At 45.0% G+C, this 19,415-nt stretch overlaps 1 protein-coding gene across 6 annotated transcripts in view; it reads right to left on the bottom strand.

Moving 5' to 3' along the window:
* Nucleotides 1-19,415, bottom strand: part of scube1 (signal peptide, CUB domain, EGF-like 1) — a 147,579-nt gene that overhangs the window by 63,967 nt on the left and 64,197 nt on the right. For all 6 annotated transcript variants that reach the window (XM_031898495.1, XM_031898496.1, XM_031898498.1 and 3 more), the window contains exons 5-6: nucleotides 6,572-6,697; nucleotides 2,394-2,510 (exon numbers count right to left, since the gene is read on the bottom strand). In XM_031898495.1, coding sequence (XP_031754355.1) covers nucleotides 2,394-2,510; nucleotides 6,572-6,697 — 243 coding nt within the window. The remainder of the gene's footprint in view (nucleotides 1-2,393; nucleotides 2,511-6,571; nucleotides 6,698-19,415) is intronic.

Genomic DNA, 19,415 nt, shown 5'->3' with positions numbered 1-19,415 from the left:
ATAAATCACCGCTCAAATCAGACAGAACACGACCCAGGGAAAACGTATTTAGAAAACGGGATTTATGACATATGATTTACTGCCCGTAACAATGGAGATGAGTCAAACACTCGGCCGTTAAGCACCATATAAATAATGTGGATTGAAGGCGTGTAACTACATGACTCCGCAATCCCGGTTCCCCTCAGACACCAGCTGTTCAGAACGTTATGGAAGACGGAGGGGGAAAATGCCGTCCAAGTTACACCGACTGGTCAAGAATGATAGCACCGAGGAATGCTGGGAACCCTACGAGGCCAACAGTCCTTTTGTGAAGGTTGAAGGCAACCACCATCTTGGTTCTGGAAAGGGGGACATGTTGAGGGCAATAAAGGGGACATGTTGAGGGCAATCTGTAATGGGAAGACTCCAACCACCGTGCAAGTTGCCCCTCTGTGAACATTGATGGAGGCATCTACATGGGGTTGGGGGACCCTTAGCGTGAAATTCTGCTCTCTATTCACCTATAGATGTTATAGTACAAGGGTCAGGCTCATTGGGCCGACTTTAGATGCTACCAATTTAGCTATATCTGATTGGCTAAAACGGGAAGGATCGGGCCATGGAACCCTCTTCAGGATCAACACATGTGACATCATCCATGTAGAAATAACCAATCGACTTCTTCTACAGTTCTCCTAAATATGAACTGGTCTGTTTAGAGAAGACCTTGACTTCATGCCCCACAGAGGACTTCTCCTATTGGGTATTGGTAATATTACCCTTAAATGTGGCGGAACCACTATCCAATTGGAAATAATGTGACCTTTAGAAGAGTCCGCCATGGGGTCTGAGCTTCTACTGTACCCCCAGCATTCCCGTGCCGGGGGCATAAGAGCATTTCCCAGGAGACACTGGGGCCATCGTGTGGCATTTTGATTGTCAATAATAAAGTGCTAAAGACCAAACTGGCATGGTTAAAGGGTAACTGAGCCATTCATTTGCAGAAAAATCCACTTTCTCCTATACTTTTACTCCTATTTAGCAAGCTACATTAGACATGTTTGGGGTAAATGTAAAGAATACACTAAAACCAATGAACAAATATATATTAAAAGCTAAAAAATGTGCCTTTGAATACACACTAAGCTCCGCCTCTTTGATTTTGCCACCCTTTGTTGGTGAAGTCCGATCAAAGTATTGAATGGTTGCAGTCAACCCATTGGCTGTGTGTATGATTAGCTTCAATCTTGCCCTTCACCAAGAGTATTATTGTATTAAAGGGGTAGTTGACCTTTAAATTAACTATTAGTATGATGTAGACATTAATATTGTATGCCAACTTGCAATTGGTCTTCATTTTCAAGTTTTTTTTGCCAGTAATTTAGCTTTTTGCTGGTTTGGCATTTCAGCAGCTATTTGGTTGCTAGGGTTCAATACACCTTAGCAACCAGGGAGTGGTTTGAACAAGGGTTGGGAATAAGCATGGAAAGATAAGGAATAAAAAGTAACAATAACAATAAAACTGGAGCCTCACAGAGCAATGGGTCTTTGGTTGCTAGGGTCCAAGTTACCTTAGCAACCAGGGAGTGGTTTGGATGAGGGACTAGTATATGAATAGGGGAGGGGCTGAATAGAAAGATAAGGAATAAAAAGTAACAATAACAATAAAACTGGAGCCTCACAGAGCAATAGGGTTTGGCTGCCAGGGTCAGTTATCCTGTTGCTAGGGCTCCAAATACCTTAGCAACCACAGAGTGGTTTGCTTAAGAGACTGGTATATGAATAGGGGAGGGGCTGAATAGGAAGATAAGGAATAAAAAGTAACAATAACAATAAAACTGGAGCCTCACAGAGCAATAGGTTTTGGCTGCCGGGGTCAGTGACCCCCATTTGAAAGTTGGAAAGAGGCAGAAGAAGAAGGGAAATAATTCAAAAACTATAAAAAAAAGAAGACCAATTGAACAGTTGCTTAGAGTTTACTTAATGGTGAACTGCCCCTTTAAAAGATTCGGCCGAAAACCAAACTGAATCCGGATTCCGAATTAGGCTAAAAAGACCGAATCCTGAACCGAATCCAGTAATTGGTGCATCCCTACTGGAAGTAACTAGGGTTGCCACCTCTCCTACCTGGGAACTCCGGGTAGGGAAGTGATGTCACAGGGGCGGGGCTACGACACAGCGATTGGTGATTGGCTCGGCTTTCATAGGAAGAGCCAAAAGGAACAGCTGGCAGACAAACGCCCCATATTGAATATATGGTACAAGCAGTGGGGGGATAAGAAGTTACAATCAAGGGATAATAACGGCTACATCTGAAGGCATAAGATCTAGGCATAATCTCATTGGCTGACCAATGAAATAAAGACACCCCCCCCACCCAAAAAACAGAAAAAAAACCAAGTCGCACTTACCAATGCAAGTTCTGCCATCGGAGTGGAGGGCATATTTCTGGTGGCAGCCACACACCGGGCCCGTGTCCGTGTCGTCACACGTGTGCTGGCAGCCTCCGTTCCCGTAATTGCAGGTTACTGGGAGGGGCCCAAAGTGCGTGCGGAAACAGAAATGACAGTTACAAACAGTGACACTGACGTACATCAATCTATAGAAATATCTGATAAATGCCATTTAGTGCCTGTGAGTTAGTCATATGCGCCCATATTGTAGTGGTATGGTTCTGGTCTTTGTGGGACCCACCGGACCAGAACCAATCCCTGCTGGAAGCTCCGGGGCCCCCCATTCCCCCTCTAGGTAAGTATACGCACTTGGGGGGGGGGTTGGGTGAGCAGTGGGGGTGTGTGGGACCCCAGCCCTGCACCCCCCAGTCCGACCCTCATCTCTGCTAATGTGGGCGCCTAACCCCTCTGAAATGCCTTTTCACTGGCAACAATAGGAGTCGCTGGTGGAAAGGCCTTCAGTACAGGTATCGGACCCCTTATCCAGAAACCCATTATCCAGAAAGTTCCGAATTACGGAAAGGTCATCTCCCATACACTCCATTTTAATCAAATAATTTACATCTTTAAAAATTATTTCCTTTTTCTCTGTAATAATAAAACAGTACCTGTACTTGATCCCAACTAAGATATAATTACCCCTTATTGGGGGCAGAACAGCCCTATTGGGTTTATTTAATGGTTAAATGATTCCCTTTTCTCTGTAATAATAAAACAGTACCTGTACTTGATCCCAACTAAGATATAATTACCCCTTATTGGGGGCAGAACAGCCCTATTGGGTTTATTTCATGGTTAAATGATTCCCTTTTCTCTGTAATAATAAAACAGTACCTGTACTTGATCCCAACTAAGATATAATTACCCCTTATTGGGGCAGAACAGCCCTATTGGGTTTATTTAATAGTTAAATGATTCCCTTTTCTCTGTAATAATAAAACAGTACCTGTACTTGATCCCAACTAAGATATAATTACCCCTTATTGGGGCAGAACAGCCCTATTGGGTTTATTTAATAGTTAAATGATTCCCTTTTCTCTGTAATAATAAAACAGTACCTGTACTTGATCCCAACTAAGATATAATTACCCCTTATTGGGGGCAGAACAGCCCTATTGGGTTTATTTCATGGTTAAATGATTCCCTTTTCTCTGTAATAATAAAACAGTACCTGTACTTGATCCCAACTAAGATATAATTACCCCTTATTGGGGGCAGAACAGCCCTATTGGGTTTATTTCATGGTTAAATGATTCCCTTTTCTCTGTAATAATAAAACAGTACCTGTACTTGATCCCAACTAAGATATAATTACCCCTTATTGGGGCAGAACAGCCCTATTGGGTTTATTTAATAGTTAAATGATTCCCTTTTCTCTGTAATAATAAAACAGTACCTGTACTTGATCCCAACTAAGATATAATTACCCCTTATTGGGGCAGAACAGCCCTATTGGGTTTATTTAATAGTTAAATGATTCCCTTTTCTCTGTAATAATAAAACAGTACCTGTACTTGATCCCAACTAAGATATAATTACCCCTTATTGGGGGCAGAACAGCCCTATTGGGTTTATTTCATGGTTAAATGATTCCCTTTTCTCTGTAATAATAAAACAGTACCTGTACTTGATCCCAACTAAGATATAATTACCCCTTATTGGGGGCAGAACAGCCCTATTGGGTTTATTTAATGGTTAAATGATTCCCTTTTCTCTGTAATAATAAAACAGTACCTGTACTTGATCCCAACTAAGATATAATTACCCCTTATTGGGGGCAGAACAGCCCTATTGGGTTTATTTCATGGTTAAATGATTCCCTTTTCTCTGTAATAATAAAACAGTACCTGTACTTGATCCCAACTAAGATATAATTACCCCTTATTGGGGCAGAACAGCCCTATTGGGTTTATTTAATGGTTAAATGATTCCCTTTTCTCTGTAATAATAAAACAGTACCTGTACTTGATCCCAACTAAGATATAATTACCCCTTATTGGGGCAGAACAGCCCTATTGGGTTTATTTAATGGTTAAATGATTCCCTTTTCCCTGTAATAATAAAACAGTACCTGTACTTGATCCCAACTAAGATATAATTACCCCTTATTGGGGCAGAACAGCCCTATTGGGTTTATTTAATGGTTAAATGATTCCCTTTTCTCTGTAATAATAAAACAGTACCTGTACTTGATCCCAACTAAGATATAATTACCCCTAAGCAGCCCCAGCCCCCCCCCAGTAGTTATTTGGAAGGCGGTATCACTTCAATGGAAAGTTCCTTTAAAGCTACAGGCGGATTATGAGAATATTATTCTATTGGGGAGAAACCCATTAATCAGCGAGTAGCACGGACTGTTCAAAAGAATTAGCTGAAAAACAGAAATTCAATGGCCGGGCGCCAGGCGGGGACATATTTGCGCGTTGAACTCAGACGCACTTATTAATAAAGGCGCTTCGCCGACATGACAGCGCAACAATCCCGCGACCCCTTCCTGACAGTCAGCGGGGTTAATGGGGGAATTTTCCGACTGCCCTTTTCAGTTCCAGTGTTTGAAAAGCCAAATGTTTCTGCCGTTTTATTTATTTATTTTGCTGGAAGTGGATCAGGTAGCCGCAGGAAACACTTGGCAGTGTGGGACGTACGAGGAATTTTAGTGCCTAATAAATTTCTTAGCCTAATGTTACTTTTCTAAATGGGGCCATTAAACATAGGAAAATAGGAGAGCGATATTTCTCCTGCAACGGTTGGGTGGGGGGAAAGGACTTAAAGTCAACATTCCCAGAGCTATAAATATATATATTCTTTTGCTTAAACAGCACAGTATGGGGGTACAGCTTATTGTGTGCCCAGAACATTCCTTCTCTGTATATTTGTATTTATACATATGGGTAGGGGGTGCCATAGTGTTTCCCTTAGACAGTACAGTATGGGGGTACAGCTTATTGTGTGCCCAGAACATTCCCTCTCTGTATATTTGTATTTATACATATGGGTAGGGGGTGCCATAGTGTTTCCCTTAGACAGTACAGTATGGGGGTACAGCTTATTGTGTGCCCAGAACATTCCTTCTCTGTATATTTGTATTTATACATATGGGTAGGGGGTGCCATAGTGTTTCCCTTAGACAGTACAGTATGGGGGTACAGCTTATTGTGTGCCCAGAACATTCCTTCTCTGTATATTTTTATTTATACATATGGGTAGGGGGTGCCATAGTGTTTCCCTTAGACAGTACAGTATGGGGGTACAGCTTATTGTGTGCCCAGAACATTCCCTCTCTGTATATTTGTATTTATACATATGGGTAGGGGGTGCCATAGTGTTTCCCTTAGACAGTACAGTATGGGGGTACAGCTTATTGTGTGCCCAGAACATTCCCTCTCTGTATATTTGTATTTATACATATGGGTAGGGGGTGCCATAGTGTTTCCCTTAGACAGTACAGTATGGGGGTACAGCTTATTGTGTGCCCAGAACATTCCTTCTCTGTATATTTGTATTTATACATACGGGTAGGGGGTGCCATAGTGTTTCCCTTAGACAGTAAAGTATGGGGGTACAGCTTATTGTGTGCCCAGAACATTCCTTCTCTGTATATTTGTATTTATACATATGGGTAGGGGGTGCCATAGTGTTTCCCTTAGACAGTACAGTATGGGGGTACAGCTTATTGTGTGCCCAGAACATTCCTTCTCTGTATATTTGTATTTATACATATGGGTAGGGGGTGCCATAGTGTTTCCCTTAGACAGTACAGTATGGGGGTACAGCTTATTGTGTGCCCAGAACATTCCTTCTCTATATATTTGTATTTTTAATCCCAAACAGAACCCAAAAGACAAGCGAATACCTAAGTCCATGTGCATTTAAAGGGCAATAAACATTTATGTTCAAATTAATCAAATACTTATTAATACTTATTTATATTATTGACTTGTACAAGCGCTTCGTATGTGAGCAGTAAGGGGGGGCTATTGCACCCCTTAGTGTTCCATCACTTGCACCCCAGGGAATAGACAATGACCCCCCCATAGATAACTAAGCCCTATCTATATAGAACGTATATGTTTAATGCCCCTTTACTCTCATTCTGTCAGTAGGTAAAGGCACAGAAGACATGGGCAGCTACCTACATGTGCAGTCCCTCTGATTCTTCGCCAGTTCGAACCCTGGGCGGCACTCGCAGGCCACGCCGACTTTGGGGGTCTCCCTGCAGATGTGCGCACAGCCGTGGTCTTTGTTCATACAGTTCATTCCTTCTGTAAAGAGAGAGAAAAATCAATCAGTCACGTCCTGAAACGCTATGGCTATACGGCGGCTTGGCTATATAAACGCTATGGCTATACGGCGGCTTGGCTATATAAGCGCTATGGCTATACGGCGGCTTGGCTATATAAGCGCTATGGCTATACGGCGGCTTGGCTATATAAACGCTATGGCTATACGGCGGCTTGGCTATATAAGCGCTATGGCTATACGGCGGCTTGGCTATATAAGCGCTATGCCTATACGGCGGCTTGGCTATATAAGCGCTATGGCTATACGGCGGCTTGGCTATATAAGCGCTATGGCTATACGGCGGCTTGGCTATATAAACGCTATGGCTATACGGCGGCTCGGCTATATAAACGCTATGGCTATACAGCAGCTTGGCTATATAAACGCTATGGCTATACGGCGGCTTGGCTATATAAACGCTATGGCTATACAGCGGCTTGGCTTTATATAAACGCTATGGCTATACGGCGGCTTGGCTATATAAACGCTATGGCTATACGGCGGCTTGGCTATATAAACACTATGGCTATACGGCGGCTTGGCTATATAAACGCTATGGCTCTATAAACGCTATGGCTATACGGCGGCTTGGCTATATAAACACTATGGCTATACGGCGGCTTGGCTATATAAACGCTATGGCTCTATAAACGCTATGGCTATACGGCGGCTTGGCTATATAAACGCTATGGCTATATAAACGCTATGGCTATACAGCGGCTTGGCTTTATATAAACGCTATGGCTATACGGCGGCTTGGCTATATAAACGCTATGGCTATATGGCGGCTTGGCTATATAAACGCTATGGCTATACGGCGGCTTGGCTATATAAACACTATGGCTATACGGCGGCTTGGCTATATAAACGCTATGGCTCTATAAACGCTATGGCTATACGGCGGCTTGGCTATATAAACACTATGGCTATACGGCGGCTTGGCTATATAAACGCTATGGCTATATAAACGCTATGGCTATACAGCGGCTTGGCTTTATATAAACGCTATGGCTATACGGCGGCTTGGCTATATAAACGCTATGGCTATATGGCGGCTTGGCTATATAAACGCTATGGCTATACGGCGGCTTGGCTATATAAACACTATGGCTATACGGCGGCTTGGCTATATAAACGCTATGGCTCTATAAACGCTATGGCTATACGGCGGCTCAGCTCTATAAACTACATTTGATCATCTGGAGCAGCCACGCATTTTGTACCAGGAAAGGGTAACAGAACACTATATTTAAAAGCGCAGAAAACCCCTCATTTCTCTGGTGTTCGCGGTCCTTTACCTGTGAGACGTATTTATTTAAACGTTGCCTAATTAGCTGTTAAATACAGTTACTGCCAGCTAAATGCTACTTACAGCCGGCTGTATTTTTCCCCTTTAAATCATCTCTAGAAACAATAAGAGGTTTCAGGGCCGGCTGTCAGCGTCTGGATACTCCTATAAAAGACTCGTATGTCACAAAATAAACAAGTGCAGAGTCTGCTCGGCCGTTCCATCTGGTTCCAATTTGCAAATAAAACAGGGCGAGTAATAGGATCACTGTCCCCCTGCAGATGGGATGGAGGGCCCTGTGCTTCACAGGATACTCAGGCCCAGCCAGGAACAAAAAAAAAATCAAATAAAAATAAAAGGCACATCTGCCCCCGGTCTGCGGCATGAAATATTCCACAACTTTATCTTGTCAGCGCCGAGGGGAAGAGATTTGTGGTTCTGCGAAATGGGCTGGGGTGTGGGGGGGGGGGATGATAAAGATGTTTTTGGAACTGAAAAACGATCTGGTGTTTGACCTTGGCCAAGTTTTAGCCGCCCAGGTACTGCCTAATGTAGCACCCCCAGGCCGCACACTGATTCGCTTGGGGAGCCCAAAAAACAACCCCATCCCTTGGGCCCCTAAAGCATTAAGGAGTATAATGGCAGCAGTGCGACCCAAAATAGGCCCAAACTGCCCCCCCACAGGCCCCATAAATAGTGACATCTTTAGGGCTGAATCTAGGGGCAGGGTCGGACTGGGCCACCGGGACCTTGTTGCCGCTTCCCCTGGCCAGCGATGTCCTCCCCGATGCGTTTCACACACACGCATTCAGGGGAGGATGTTGGGTTGGGGTCCCTGCGGGGGGTGGGGGTTATGGGTGCACGGTGGGGGCCAAGTGTAGGCAGAGGTACCTTGGGGGGTGCGGGGCCCCCGTGGCGGTAGCCCGTGTGGCCTTTTCATGCCCTAGTCCAACCCTAGGGGTGGACAGAAGAGGCACGTGCCTAGGGTGAAATACTGTGGGAGGGGGCACTAGGCAGGTACCTCTTTCCTGCCTACCCCTAGTCCTGCCCACATCCCCGGGCTCCTATTTATGGGGAGTGTGGGGGGCTGTTTGGGGCGTCTATGTACTCGGAATGCCATCTTGTCCATCTTTCCACCCTCTGGCCATTACCCTGAACGTTTGCACTTGGGGGGGTGGATCGAGGTCAGGGTCACACTGGAAGGTGCAAGGCCCACCAGTGATCCTGCCTTAATCGGCCCCACACCCCCCAAGGGGCCCCCACACCCTCCCCTGAGGCCCTTGCTGCCCACCCAACTCCCTTCGGGTCTGGGCCCGCCATGGTATTTTCCCAGTTGTCCCACTGGCCCAGTTTGACCCCGAGCAAGGTGGCCGACTGGGTCGCCAAGGGTGCCCAACCAGCCTGTCCCAGCCCTGGGCATCTTACAGCAGCCCTCCTGGCCTTTGCCAGAACCCACACATTGCCAGCCCGGGACTGGCAGAGCCACAGGGCGCTAATAGGATCACTATTTATATTGCAATTGTGGATTTAACTCGTTTGCCAAGTTCCAAAAATATTCTAACGCGCTGCTCCTCACACTAATGCCTGATTTATAAAGGACTTCAGCATTGACTTTGCCCAAAATATCACTGAAATGACTTTCCCAGCTGCCTGGGATATTATCACTTCCTTTGGGCAAACAATTGCCCTGGCTCTGCCCTAAGGTGGCCAAACAGGGGCTGATAAAAGCTGCTGACTGACGGTAATGCCCCTCGGTTAGGGGAAGGGCTGCAAGGACTACTATATGTATTATATATATATTATATGGTTGGTACCATGGAATGGACTCTTTATAATACTGATAGTTCCCATTTAAAGGACAAGTCAACCCAAACTGTCATTTTTTGCCTAATAAAACAACTGGCAATAGATACCCTAGAAATAGAGTACAGGAATGGGACCTGATATCCAGAATGCCTTGAGGACTTGAGGCTTTCCAGATAAGGGATCTCTCTGTAATTTGGATCTCCATACCTTCCTTTTTTAGTCTACTAAAAAATAATTTAAACATAATTTAAACCCAATATATATCTTAGTTGGGATCAAGTACAGGTACTGTTTTATTATTACAGAGAAAAGGGAATCATTTAACCATTAAATAAACCCAATAGGGCTGTTCTGCCCCCAATAAGGGGTAATTATATCTTAGTTGGGATCAAGTACAGGTACCGTTTTATTATTACAGAGAAAAGGGAATCATTTAACCATTAAATAAACCCAATAGGGCTGTTCTGCCCCAATAAGGGGTAATTATATCTTAGTTGGGATCAAGTACAGGTACTGTTTTATTATTATAGAGAAAAGGGAATCATTTAACCATTAAATAAACCTAATAGGGCTGTTCTGCCCCAATAAGGGGTAATTATATCTTAGTTGGGATCAAGTACAGGTACTGTTTTATTATTACAGAGAAAAGGGAATCATTTAACCATTAAATAAACCCAATAGGGCTGTTCTGCCCCCAATAAGGGGTAATTATATCTTAGTTGGGATCAAGTACAGGTACCGTTTTATTATTACAGAGAAAAGGGAATCATTTAACCATTAAATAAACCCAATAGGGCTGTTCTGCCCCAATAAGGGGTAATTATATCTTAGTTGGGATCAAGTACAGGTACTGTTTTATTATTACAGAGAAAAGGGAATCATTTAACCATTAAATAAACCTAATAGGACTGTTCTGCCCCCAATAAGGGGTAATTATATCTTAGTTGGGATCCAGTACAGGTACTGTTTTATTATTATAGAGAAAAGGGAATCATTTAACCATGAAATAAACCCAATAGGGCTGTTCTGCCCCAATAAGGGGTAATTATATCTTAGTTGGGATCAAGTACAGGTACTGTTTTATTATTACAGAGAAAAGGGAATCATTTAACCATTAAATAAACCCAATAGGGCTGTTCTGCCCCCAATAAGGGGTAATTATATCTTAGTTGGGATCAAGTACAGGTACTGTTTTATTATTACAGAGAAAAGGGAATCATTTAACCATTAAATAAACCCAATAGGGCTGTTCTGCCCCCAATAAGGGGTAATTATATCTTAGTTGGGATCAAGTACAGGTACTGTTTTATTATTACCGAGTACCACTTTCCCTCACAAGGGGAGGCCTCTTACAATACTTCCAGGTAAAGGAAAACTATACCCCCAGAATGAATACGTAACCAACAGATAGTTTATATGATATTAAGTGACCTATTAAAGAATCTCCCCAAACTGGAATATATATATCAGTAAATATTGCCCTTTTACATCCTTTCCCTCGAGCCACCATTTTGTAATGGGCTGTGTGCCCCCTCAGAGATCAGCTGACAGGAAGTAATGCAGCTCTAACTGTAACAGGAAGTAGTGTGGGTTTTACATATATTTTTATAGGGACCTACATTGTTTTGGGGGTATACGTAGCCTTGACTGGTCCCTAGCTCTCTAGGGGGCAATAACAATGGGCAAGTTATTAAACACACATATGTATATGGAGCAATGTGAAGCTCTCCGTGCTAGGGCAGAGCAGTGAGGCGGGAATGGCAGGCAGGGAAAGCTCAGGCCTCGGGGGTCTCCATATATCTTAGAGAAAAAAGAAAACACCTCTGGCTAAACTCACTGCGAGATTTAACACAATACTCTGTTTCCCCAACAAGTTCGACCGCAAAAATCTAATATTTCTTAATGGCCCGGGATCAGGGAGAGAACCGGTTACCACAAGAAGCTATTGCAAGTTATTATATCCAACAGAAATGAGTTGGATCTGTGTTACTGGCAATATATTTCTTTATTGGTGCTGCATTTTGTGCCCATAAAAGCTTCCATAGCCACAGCTGATACTGCTCAGAATATAGGGCCGGCCTGGCAACGGGCCGGGCAACCAACAGGCTGTGTAACCAACGGGCTGGGTAACCAACGGGCCAGGTAACCAACGGGCTGGATAACCAACGGGCCAGATAACCAACGGGCTGGGTAACCAACGGGCCAGGTAACCAACGGGCTGGATAACCAACGGGCTGGATAACCAACGGGCTGGATAACCAACGGGCCGGGCAACCAACAGGCTGTGTAACCAACGGGCCAGGTAACCAACGGGCTGGATAACCAACGGGCCGGGCAACCAACAGGCTGGGTAACCAACGGGCTGGGTAACCAACGGGCTGGGTAACCAACAGGCCAGGTAACCAACGGGCCGGGCAACCAACAGGCTGTGTAACCAACGGGCCGGGTAACCAACGGGCTGGGTAACCAACGGGCTGGGCAACCAACAGACTGTGTAACCAACAGGCTGTGTAACCAACGGGCCGGACAACCAACAGGCTGTGTAACCAACAGGCTGTGTAACCAACAGGCTGTGTAACCAACGGGCCGGGCAACCAACAGGCTGTGTAACCAACGGGCCGGGTAACCAACGGGCCGGGCAACCAACAGGCTGTGTAGCCAACGGGCCGGGTAACCAACGGGCTGGGCAACCAACAGGCTGTGTAACCAACGGGCTGGGTAACCAACGGGCCAGGTAACCAATGGGCTGGGTAACCAACGGGCCGGGCAACCAACAGGCTGTGTAACCAACAGGCTGTGTAACCAACGAGCCGGGCAACCAACAGGCTGTGTAACCAACGGGCCGGGCAACCAACAGGCTGTGTAACCAACGGGCTGGGCAACCAACGGGCCGGGCAACCAACAGGCTGTGTAACCAACAGGCTGTGTAACCAACGGGCCGGGAAACCAACAGGCTGTGTAACCAACGGGCCGGGTAACCAACGGGCTGGGCAACCAACAGGCTGTGTAGCCAACGGGCCGGGTAACCAACGGGCTGGGCAACCAACAGGCTGTGTAACCAACGGGCCGGGTAACCAACGGGCCGGGCAACCAACAGGCTGTGTAACCAACGGGCCGGGCAACCAACAGGCTGTGTAACCAACGGGCCGGGCAACCAACAGTCTGTGTAACCAACGGGCCGGGTAACCAACGGGCCAGGTAACCAACAGGCTGTTTAACCAACGGGCCAGGCAACCAACGGGCCGGGCAACCAACGGGCCGGGTAACCAATGGGCCGGGTAACCAACGGCCCAGGCAACCAACGGGCTGGGTAACCAACGGGCTGGGTAACCAATGGGACGGGCAACCAATGGGCCAGGCAACCAAGGGGCCGGGTAATCAACAGGCCGGGCAACCAATGGGCCGGGAAATCAACAGGCCGGGCAACCAAGGGCCCGGATAATCAACAGGCCGGGCAACCAACAGGCCGGGCAACCAACGAGCCGGGTAACTAACGGGCTGGGTAACAAACTGGCTGGGTAAACCTCCTGGCACTGCCACTTCTACCCCACAATTCAGCTTTAAATTAACTTTTAATATGATGTAGTGCTATTCTAAGACTATTTGCCATTGGTCTTCATTTTTTAGTTTTTTTGTTTTTTTCCAGTTACTTTATCTAGCTTTGTGTTCAGCAGCTCTCCGTTTGGTATTTTAGCATCTGGTTGCTAGGGTCTCATTTACCCTAGCAACCAGGCAGTGGTTTAAACGAGAGATGGGAATAGGAGAGGGGGGCCTGCATAGAAAGAGAAGTAATAAAAGGTATATAAGTGACCCCCCATTTTAAAGCTGGAAAAAGTCAGAAAAGAAAGGCAAATAATTAAAAAAACTACAGCAAATGAAAAATGTAGACTAATTGAAAAGTTGCTAAGAATAGGCCATTTTATAACATACTTAACCTGAAGGTATTAAGATACACAGATGATAAAAATACTTTGTCAGAGTGAGGGAGATTATTCTGAGCTAGCAAATACTTTTGTATTCTGTCCTTGGCCAATAAGGTTCCTTCTCTGCCGCCCTCCGTGCCCTTTTAGGTGGGCCCCATATTATAGGGAATATTTGTAGGAAAGTGCAAGTCATTATATTCCATTGTTCTATTGTTCTATGTGAGTTGGTCAGCTTGGCCGCTGCTCCAGAAGCAAAAGGGCAGGATGGGGGGGCGGTGAAATGTTGTGTGGGATACCAGCAGCAATGTAAGGGCATTTCAAGGGGAACTAAACCCTACAAATGAATATGGCTAGAAATATTGGATTTTATATACTAAACTGCACTAGCTAAAGGTTTCAGCATCTCTATAGTAGCAATGATATAGGTCTCACTGCACGTGCTCAGTGGGCCCAGCAGATAAGAAGATGGGGGGCACTGGGGGCATCTTTGGAGGCACCAATCTTCCCTGCTGTGGTTGTTTATGGCTGGTACAGAAGCCCAAAACTAAGGGGCAGGTTTACTAAAACTCCATCATTTTTCATTTTTTCTATCTTCTAATTTGACTAACATAAATAAATATCTCTAATATTTACTAAAAAAAAAGGAAAAGTCGCTGCGAGAAAAGTCGTAAAAAACTCTACTTTTTCAGAATTGCGCAAATCCTGAATTGTCGCTGCAACAATTCAAAAACGTCTGGATTTTTGGACAAGACCCGGCAAAATCTCTTAAGTTTTCGGGACAGAAGAAATAACTTCAATGGGGGGCAACCAAGGGCAGGGTCGGACTGGGCTGCCGGCGTTCCCTCTGCCCGACCGTTCCTCCCCTGATGCGTTAAACTTACTCTCGCTCAGGGGAGGACGTCGGGTGGGGGACCCTGCCGGGGTGGGGGTTAGGGGACGTGGCCGGTGGGGGCACCCCCCAGTCCGACCCTGACTAAGGGCATCTCTGGGGGCACAGATCTTCCCTGCCAAAGGGCTATGGGTGCCTAGGACTGGGGTACAGTAGGGGGGGTTAGGGGACGTGGCCGGTGGGGGCACCCCCCAGTCCGACCCTGACTAAGGGCATCTCTGGGGGCACAGATCTTCCCTGTCAAAGGGCTATGGGTGCCTAGGACTGGGGTACAGTAGGGGGGGTTAGGGGACGTGGACGGTGGGGGCACCCCCAGTCCGACCCTGACTAAGGGCATCTCTGGGGGCACAGATCGTCCCTGCCAAAGGGCTATGGGTGCCTAGGACTGGGGTACAGTAGGGGGGGTTAGGGGACATGGACGGTGGGGGCACCCCCCAGTCCGACCCTGACTAAGGGCATCTCTGGGGGCACAGATCTTCCCTGCCAAAGGGCTATGGGTGCCTAGCACTGGGGTACAGTAGGGGGGGGTTAGGGGACGTGGACGGTGGGGGCACCCCGGGGCACCCCCCAGTCCGACCCTGACTAAAGGCATCTCTGGGGGCACAGATGGTCCCTGCCAAAGGGCTATGGGTGCCTAGGACTGGGGTACAGTAGGGGGGGGTTAGGGGACGTGGACGGTGGGGGCACCCGGGGGCATCTCTGGGGGCACAGATTGTCCCTGCCAAAGGGCTATGGGTGCCTAGGACTGGGGTACAGTGGGGGGGGTTAGGGGATGTGGACGGTGGGGGCACCCGGGGGCACCCCCCAGTCCGACCCTGACTAAGGGCATCTCTGGGGGCACAGATCGTCCCTGCCAAAGGGCTATGGGTGCCTAGGACTGGGGTACAGTAGGGGGGGTTAGGGGATGTGGACGGTGGGGGCACCCGGGGGCACCCCCCAGTCTGACCCTGACTAAGGGCATCTCTGGGGGCACAGATCATCCCTGCCAAAGGGCTATGGGTGCCTAGGACTGGGGTACAGTAGGGGGGGTTAGGGGACGTGGACGGTGGGGGCACCCGGGGGCACCCCCCAGTCTGACCCTGACTAAGGGCATCTCTGGGGGCACAGATCGTCCCTGCCAAAGGGCTATGGGTGCCTAGGACTGGGGTACAGTAGCCCAAAACATAACGTATAACATTTCTGGCCCATTTCTTTAGTTTTAGTTCCCCTTTAAGCCCCAGCAATGGCAGCGCATTGGTAAAACTGGAAACTCGCTCTGCGAAACGCTGGAAACGTAAAAAAAAAAGTTCACGGGATCAGCGAAAAAAGAACCCTGCGGAGGAACAGACCCGTGTTTGTGCTAAATTAAAAGTTCTTTTTATCCCCCCCAAACAATACCAGATTGTGCTATTCCAAAGCATCGTTGCCATAGCGATGCCATCAATAACATTTTTTTGCATTTTTTTAGGGCGCCCGAAACCTTACAAGCGCCGGTCAATGTGGACAAAAGAACAATTATCTTCCCTCCCTTAACAGAAGAAGAAAGCAGATTTTTTTTTTTCTTTCTTTCTTTACCTCGTCAATAGAAAATGATTTAAAAAGGAAAAAGAAAAGAAATGAGAAATAAAGGGAAAAAGGAGAAAAAAAAACACTTACAAGGAGAGAGAAGCCCATTAGCGACAAAGGCCTTTCTGCCTCTCTCCTCGCCATGAATAATTACAACTCTTCAAAAAAGAGAAATAAGCCCCGGCGAAGGGCTCTTTGAGGCTTTTAGAGGGTAAAACAAACATCGGACTATACGGGGATTTCCCTTTCTAACGTTACGGCGCAAATGGGGGGCGGGGCCTGAGTCGAAAAACATCAAAAGAGGTTTTTTCCCCCCCCCATTTTTTAAGCCGCATACTTTGGGCTGAAGGTAAAATATTTTCTTCTACAATAAAAACACGTATTTAGGAGGAGTTGGGATAATCCGCTCCCTCGGGCCGAGAGGAATCCTTTAGTCGCGAAGGATAAAGCCCCCTTTCCCGCACGCGTTTCCCTAACGGTTTTATTAGCAAAACATATCATTTGGGCTGACTTGTTCCTGAATAAAGGGAAAGTGCAACTTATATAACAAACGCTTGGAATGGGGCCCCCTGAGCAACCACTCGGCCCCTTATTGGGGGCAGAACAGCCCTATTGGGTTTATTTAATGGTTAAATGATTCCCTTTTCTCTGTAATAATAAAACAGTACCTGTACTGGATCCCAACTAAGATATAATTACCCCTTATTGGGGGCAGAACAGCCCTATTGGGTTTATTAAATGGTTAAATGATTCCCTTTTCTCTGTAATAATAAAACAGTACCTGTACTGGATCCCAACTAAGATATAATTACCCCTTATTGGGGCAGAACAGCCCTATTGGGTTTATTTAATGGTTAAATGATTCCCTTTTCTCTGTAATAATAAAACAGTACCTGTACTTGATCCCAACTAAGATATAATTACCCCTTATTGGGGGCAGAACAGCCCTATTGGGTTTATTTCATGGTTAAATGATTCCCTTTTCTCTGTAATAATAAAACAGTACCTGTACTTGATCCCAACTAAGATATAATTACCCCTTATTGGGGCAGAACAGCCCTATTGGGTTTATTTAATGGTTAAATGATTCCCTTTTCTCTGTAATAATAAAACAGTACCTGTACTTGATCCCAACTAAGATATAATTACCCCTTATTGGGGGCAGAACAGCCCTATTGGGTTTATTTCATGGTTAAATGATTCCCTTTTCTCTGTAATAATAAAACAGTACCTGTACTGGATCCCAACTAAGATATAATTACCCCTTATTGGGGCAGAACAGCCCTATTGGGTTTATTTAATGGTTAAATGATTCCCTTTTCTCTGTAATAATAAAACAGTACCTGTACTTGATCCCAACTAAGATATAATTACCCCTTATTGGGGGCAGAACAGCCCTATTGGGTTTATTTCATGGTTAAATGATTCCCTTTTCTCTATAATAATAAAACAGTACCTGTACTTGATCCCAACTAAGATATAATTACCCTTTATTGGGGCAGAACAGCCCTATTGGGTTTATTTAATGGTTAAATGATTCCCTTTTCTCTGTAATAATAAAACAGTACCTGTACTTGATCCCAACTAAGATATAATTACCCCTTATTGGGGGCAGAACAGCCCTATTGGGTTTATTTCATGGTTAAATGATTCCCTTTTCTCTGTAATAATAAAACAGTACCTGTACTTGATCCCAACTAAGATATAATTACCCCTTATTGGGGCAGAACAGCCCTATTGGGTTTATTTAATGGTTAAATGATTCCCTTTTCTCTGTAATAATAAAACAGTACCTGTACTTGATCCCAACTAAGATATAATTACCCCTTATTGGGGGCAGAACAGCCCTATTGGGTTTATTTCATGGTTAAATGATTCCCTTTTCTCTGTAATAATAAAACAGTACCTGTACTTGATCCCAACTAAGATATAATTACCCCTTATTGGGGCAGAACAGCCCTATTGGGTTTATTTAATGGTTAAATGATTCCCTTTTCTCTGTAATAATAAAACAGTACCTGTACTTGATCCCAACTAAGATATAATTACCCCTTATTGGGGGCAGAACAGCCCTATTGGGTTTATTTAATGGTTAAATGATTCCCTTTTCTCTGTAATAATAAAACAGTACCTGTACTGGATCCCAACTAAGATATAATTACCCCTTATTGGGGCAGAACAGCCCTATTGGGTTTATTTAATGGTTAAATGATTCCCTTTTCTCTGTAATAATAAAACAGTACCTGTACTTGATCCCAACTAAGATATAATTACCCCTTATTGGGGGCAGAACAGCCCTATTGGGTTTATTTCATGGTTAAATGATTCCCTTTTCTCTATAATAATAAAACAGTACCTGTACTTGATCCCAACTAAGATATAATTACCCTTTATTGGGGCAGAACAGCCCTATTGGGTTTATTTAATGGTTAAATGATTCCCTTTTCTCTGTAATAATAAAACAGTACCTGTACTTGATCCCAACTAAGATATAATTACCCCTTATTGGGGGCAGAACAGCCCTATTGGGTTTATTTCATGGTTAAATGATTCCCTTTTCTCTGTAATAATAAAACAGTACCTGTACTTGATCCCAACTAAGATATAATTACCCCTTATTGGGGCAGAACAGCCCTATTGGGTTTATTTAATGGTTAAATGATTCCCTTTTCTCTGTAATAATAAAACAGTACCTGTACTTGATCCCAACTAAGATATAATTACCCCTTATTGGGGCAGAACAGCCCTATTGGGTTTATTTCATGGTTAAATGATTCCCTTTTCTCTGTAATAATAAAACAGTACTTGTACTTGATCCCAACTAAGATATAATTACCCCTTATTGGGGCAGAACAACCCTATTGGGTTTATTTCATGGTTAAATGATTCCCTTTTCTCTGTAATAATAAAACAGTACCTGTACTTGATCCCAACTAAGATATAATTACCCCTTATTGGGGGCAGAACAACCCTATTGGGTTTATTTAATGGTTAAATGATTCCCTTTTCTCTGTAATAATAAAACAGTACCTGTACTTGATCCCAACTAAGATATAATTACCCCTTATTGGGGGCAGAACAGCCCTATTGGGTTTATTTCATGGTTAAATGATTCCCTTTTCTCTGTAATAATAAAACAGTACCTGTACTTGATCCCAACTAAGATATAATTACCCCTTATTGGGGCAGAACAGCCCTATTGGGTTTATTTCATGGTTAAATGATTCCCTTTTCTCTGTAATAATAAA

This window comes from Xenopus tropicalis, chromosome 3 (genome assembly GCF_000004195.4).
Source record: "Xenopus tropicalis strain Nigerian chromosome 3, UCB_Xtro_10.0, whole genome shotgun sequence".
In the NCBI taxonomy this organism is placed as follows: Eukaryota; Metazoa; Chordata; class Amphibia; order Anura; family Pipidae; genus Xenopus; species Xenopus tropicalis.
The sequence above is the reverse complement of the archived record's forward strand: the minus strand, read 5'-3'. Positions and strand labels throughout refer to the sequence as shown.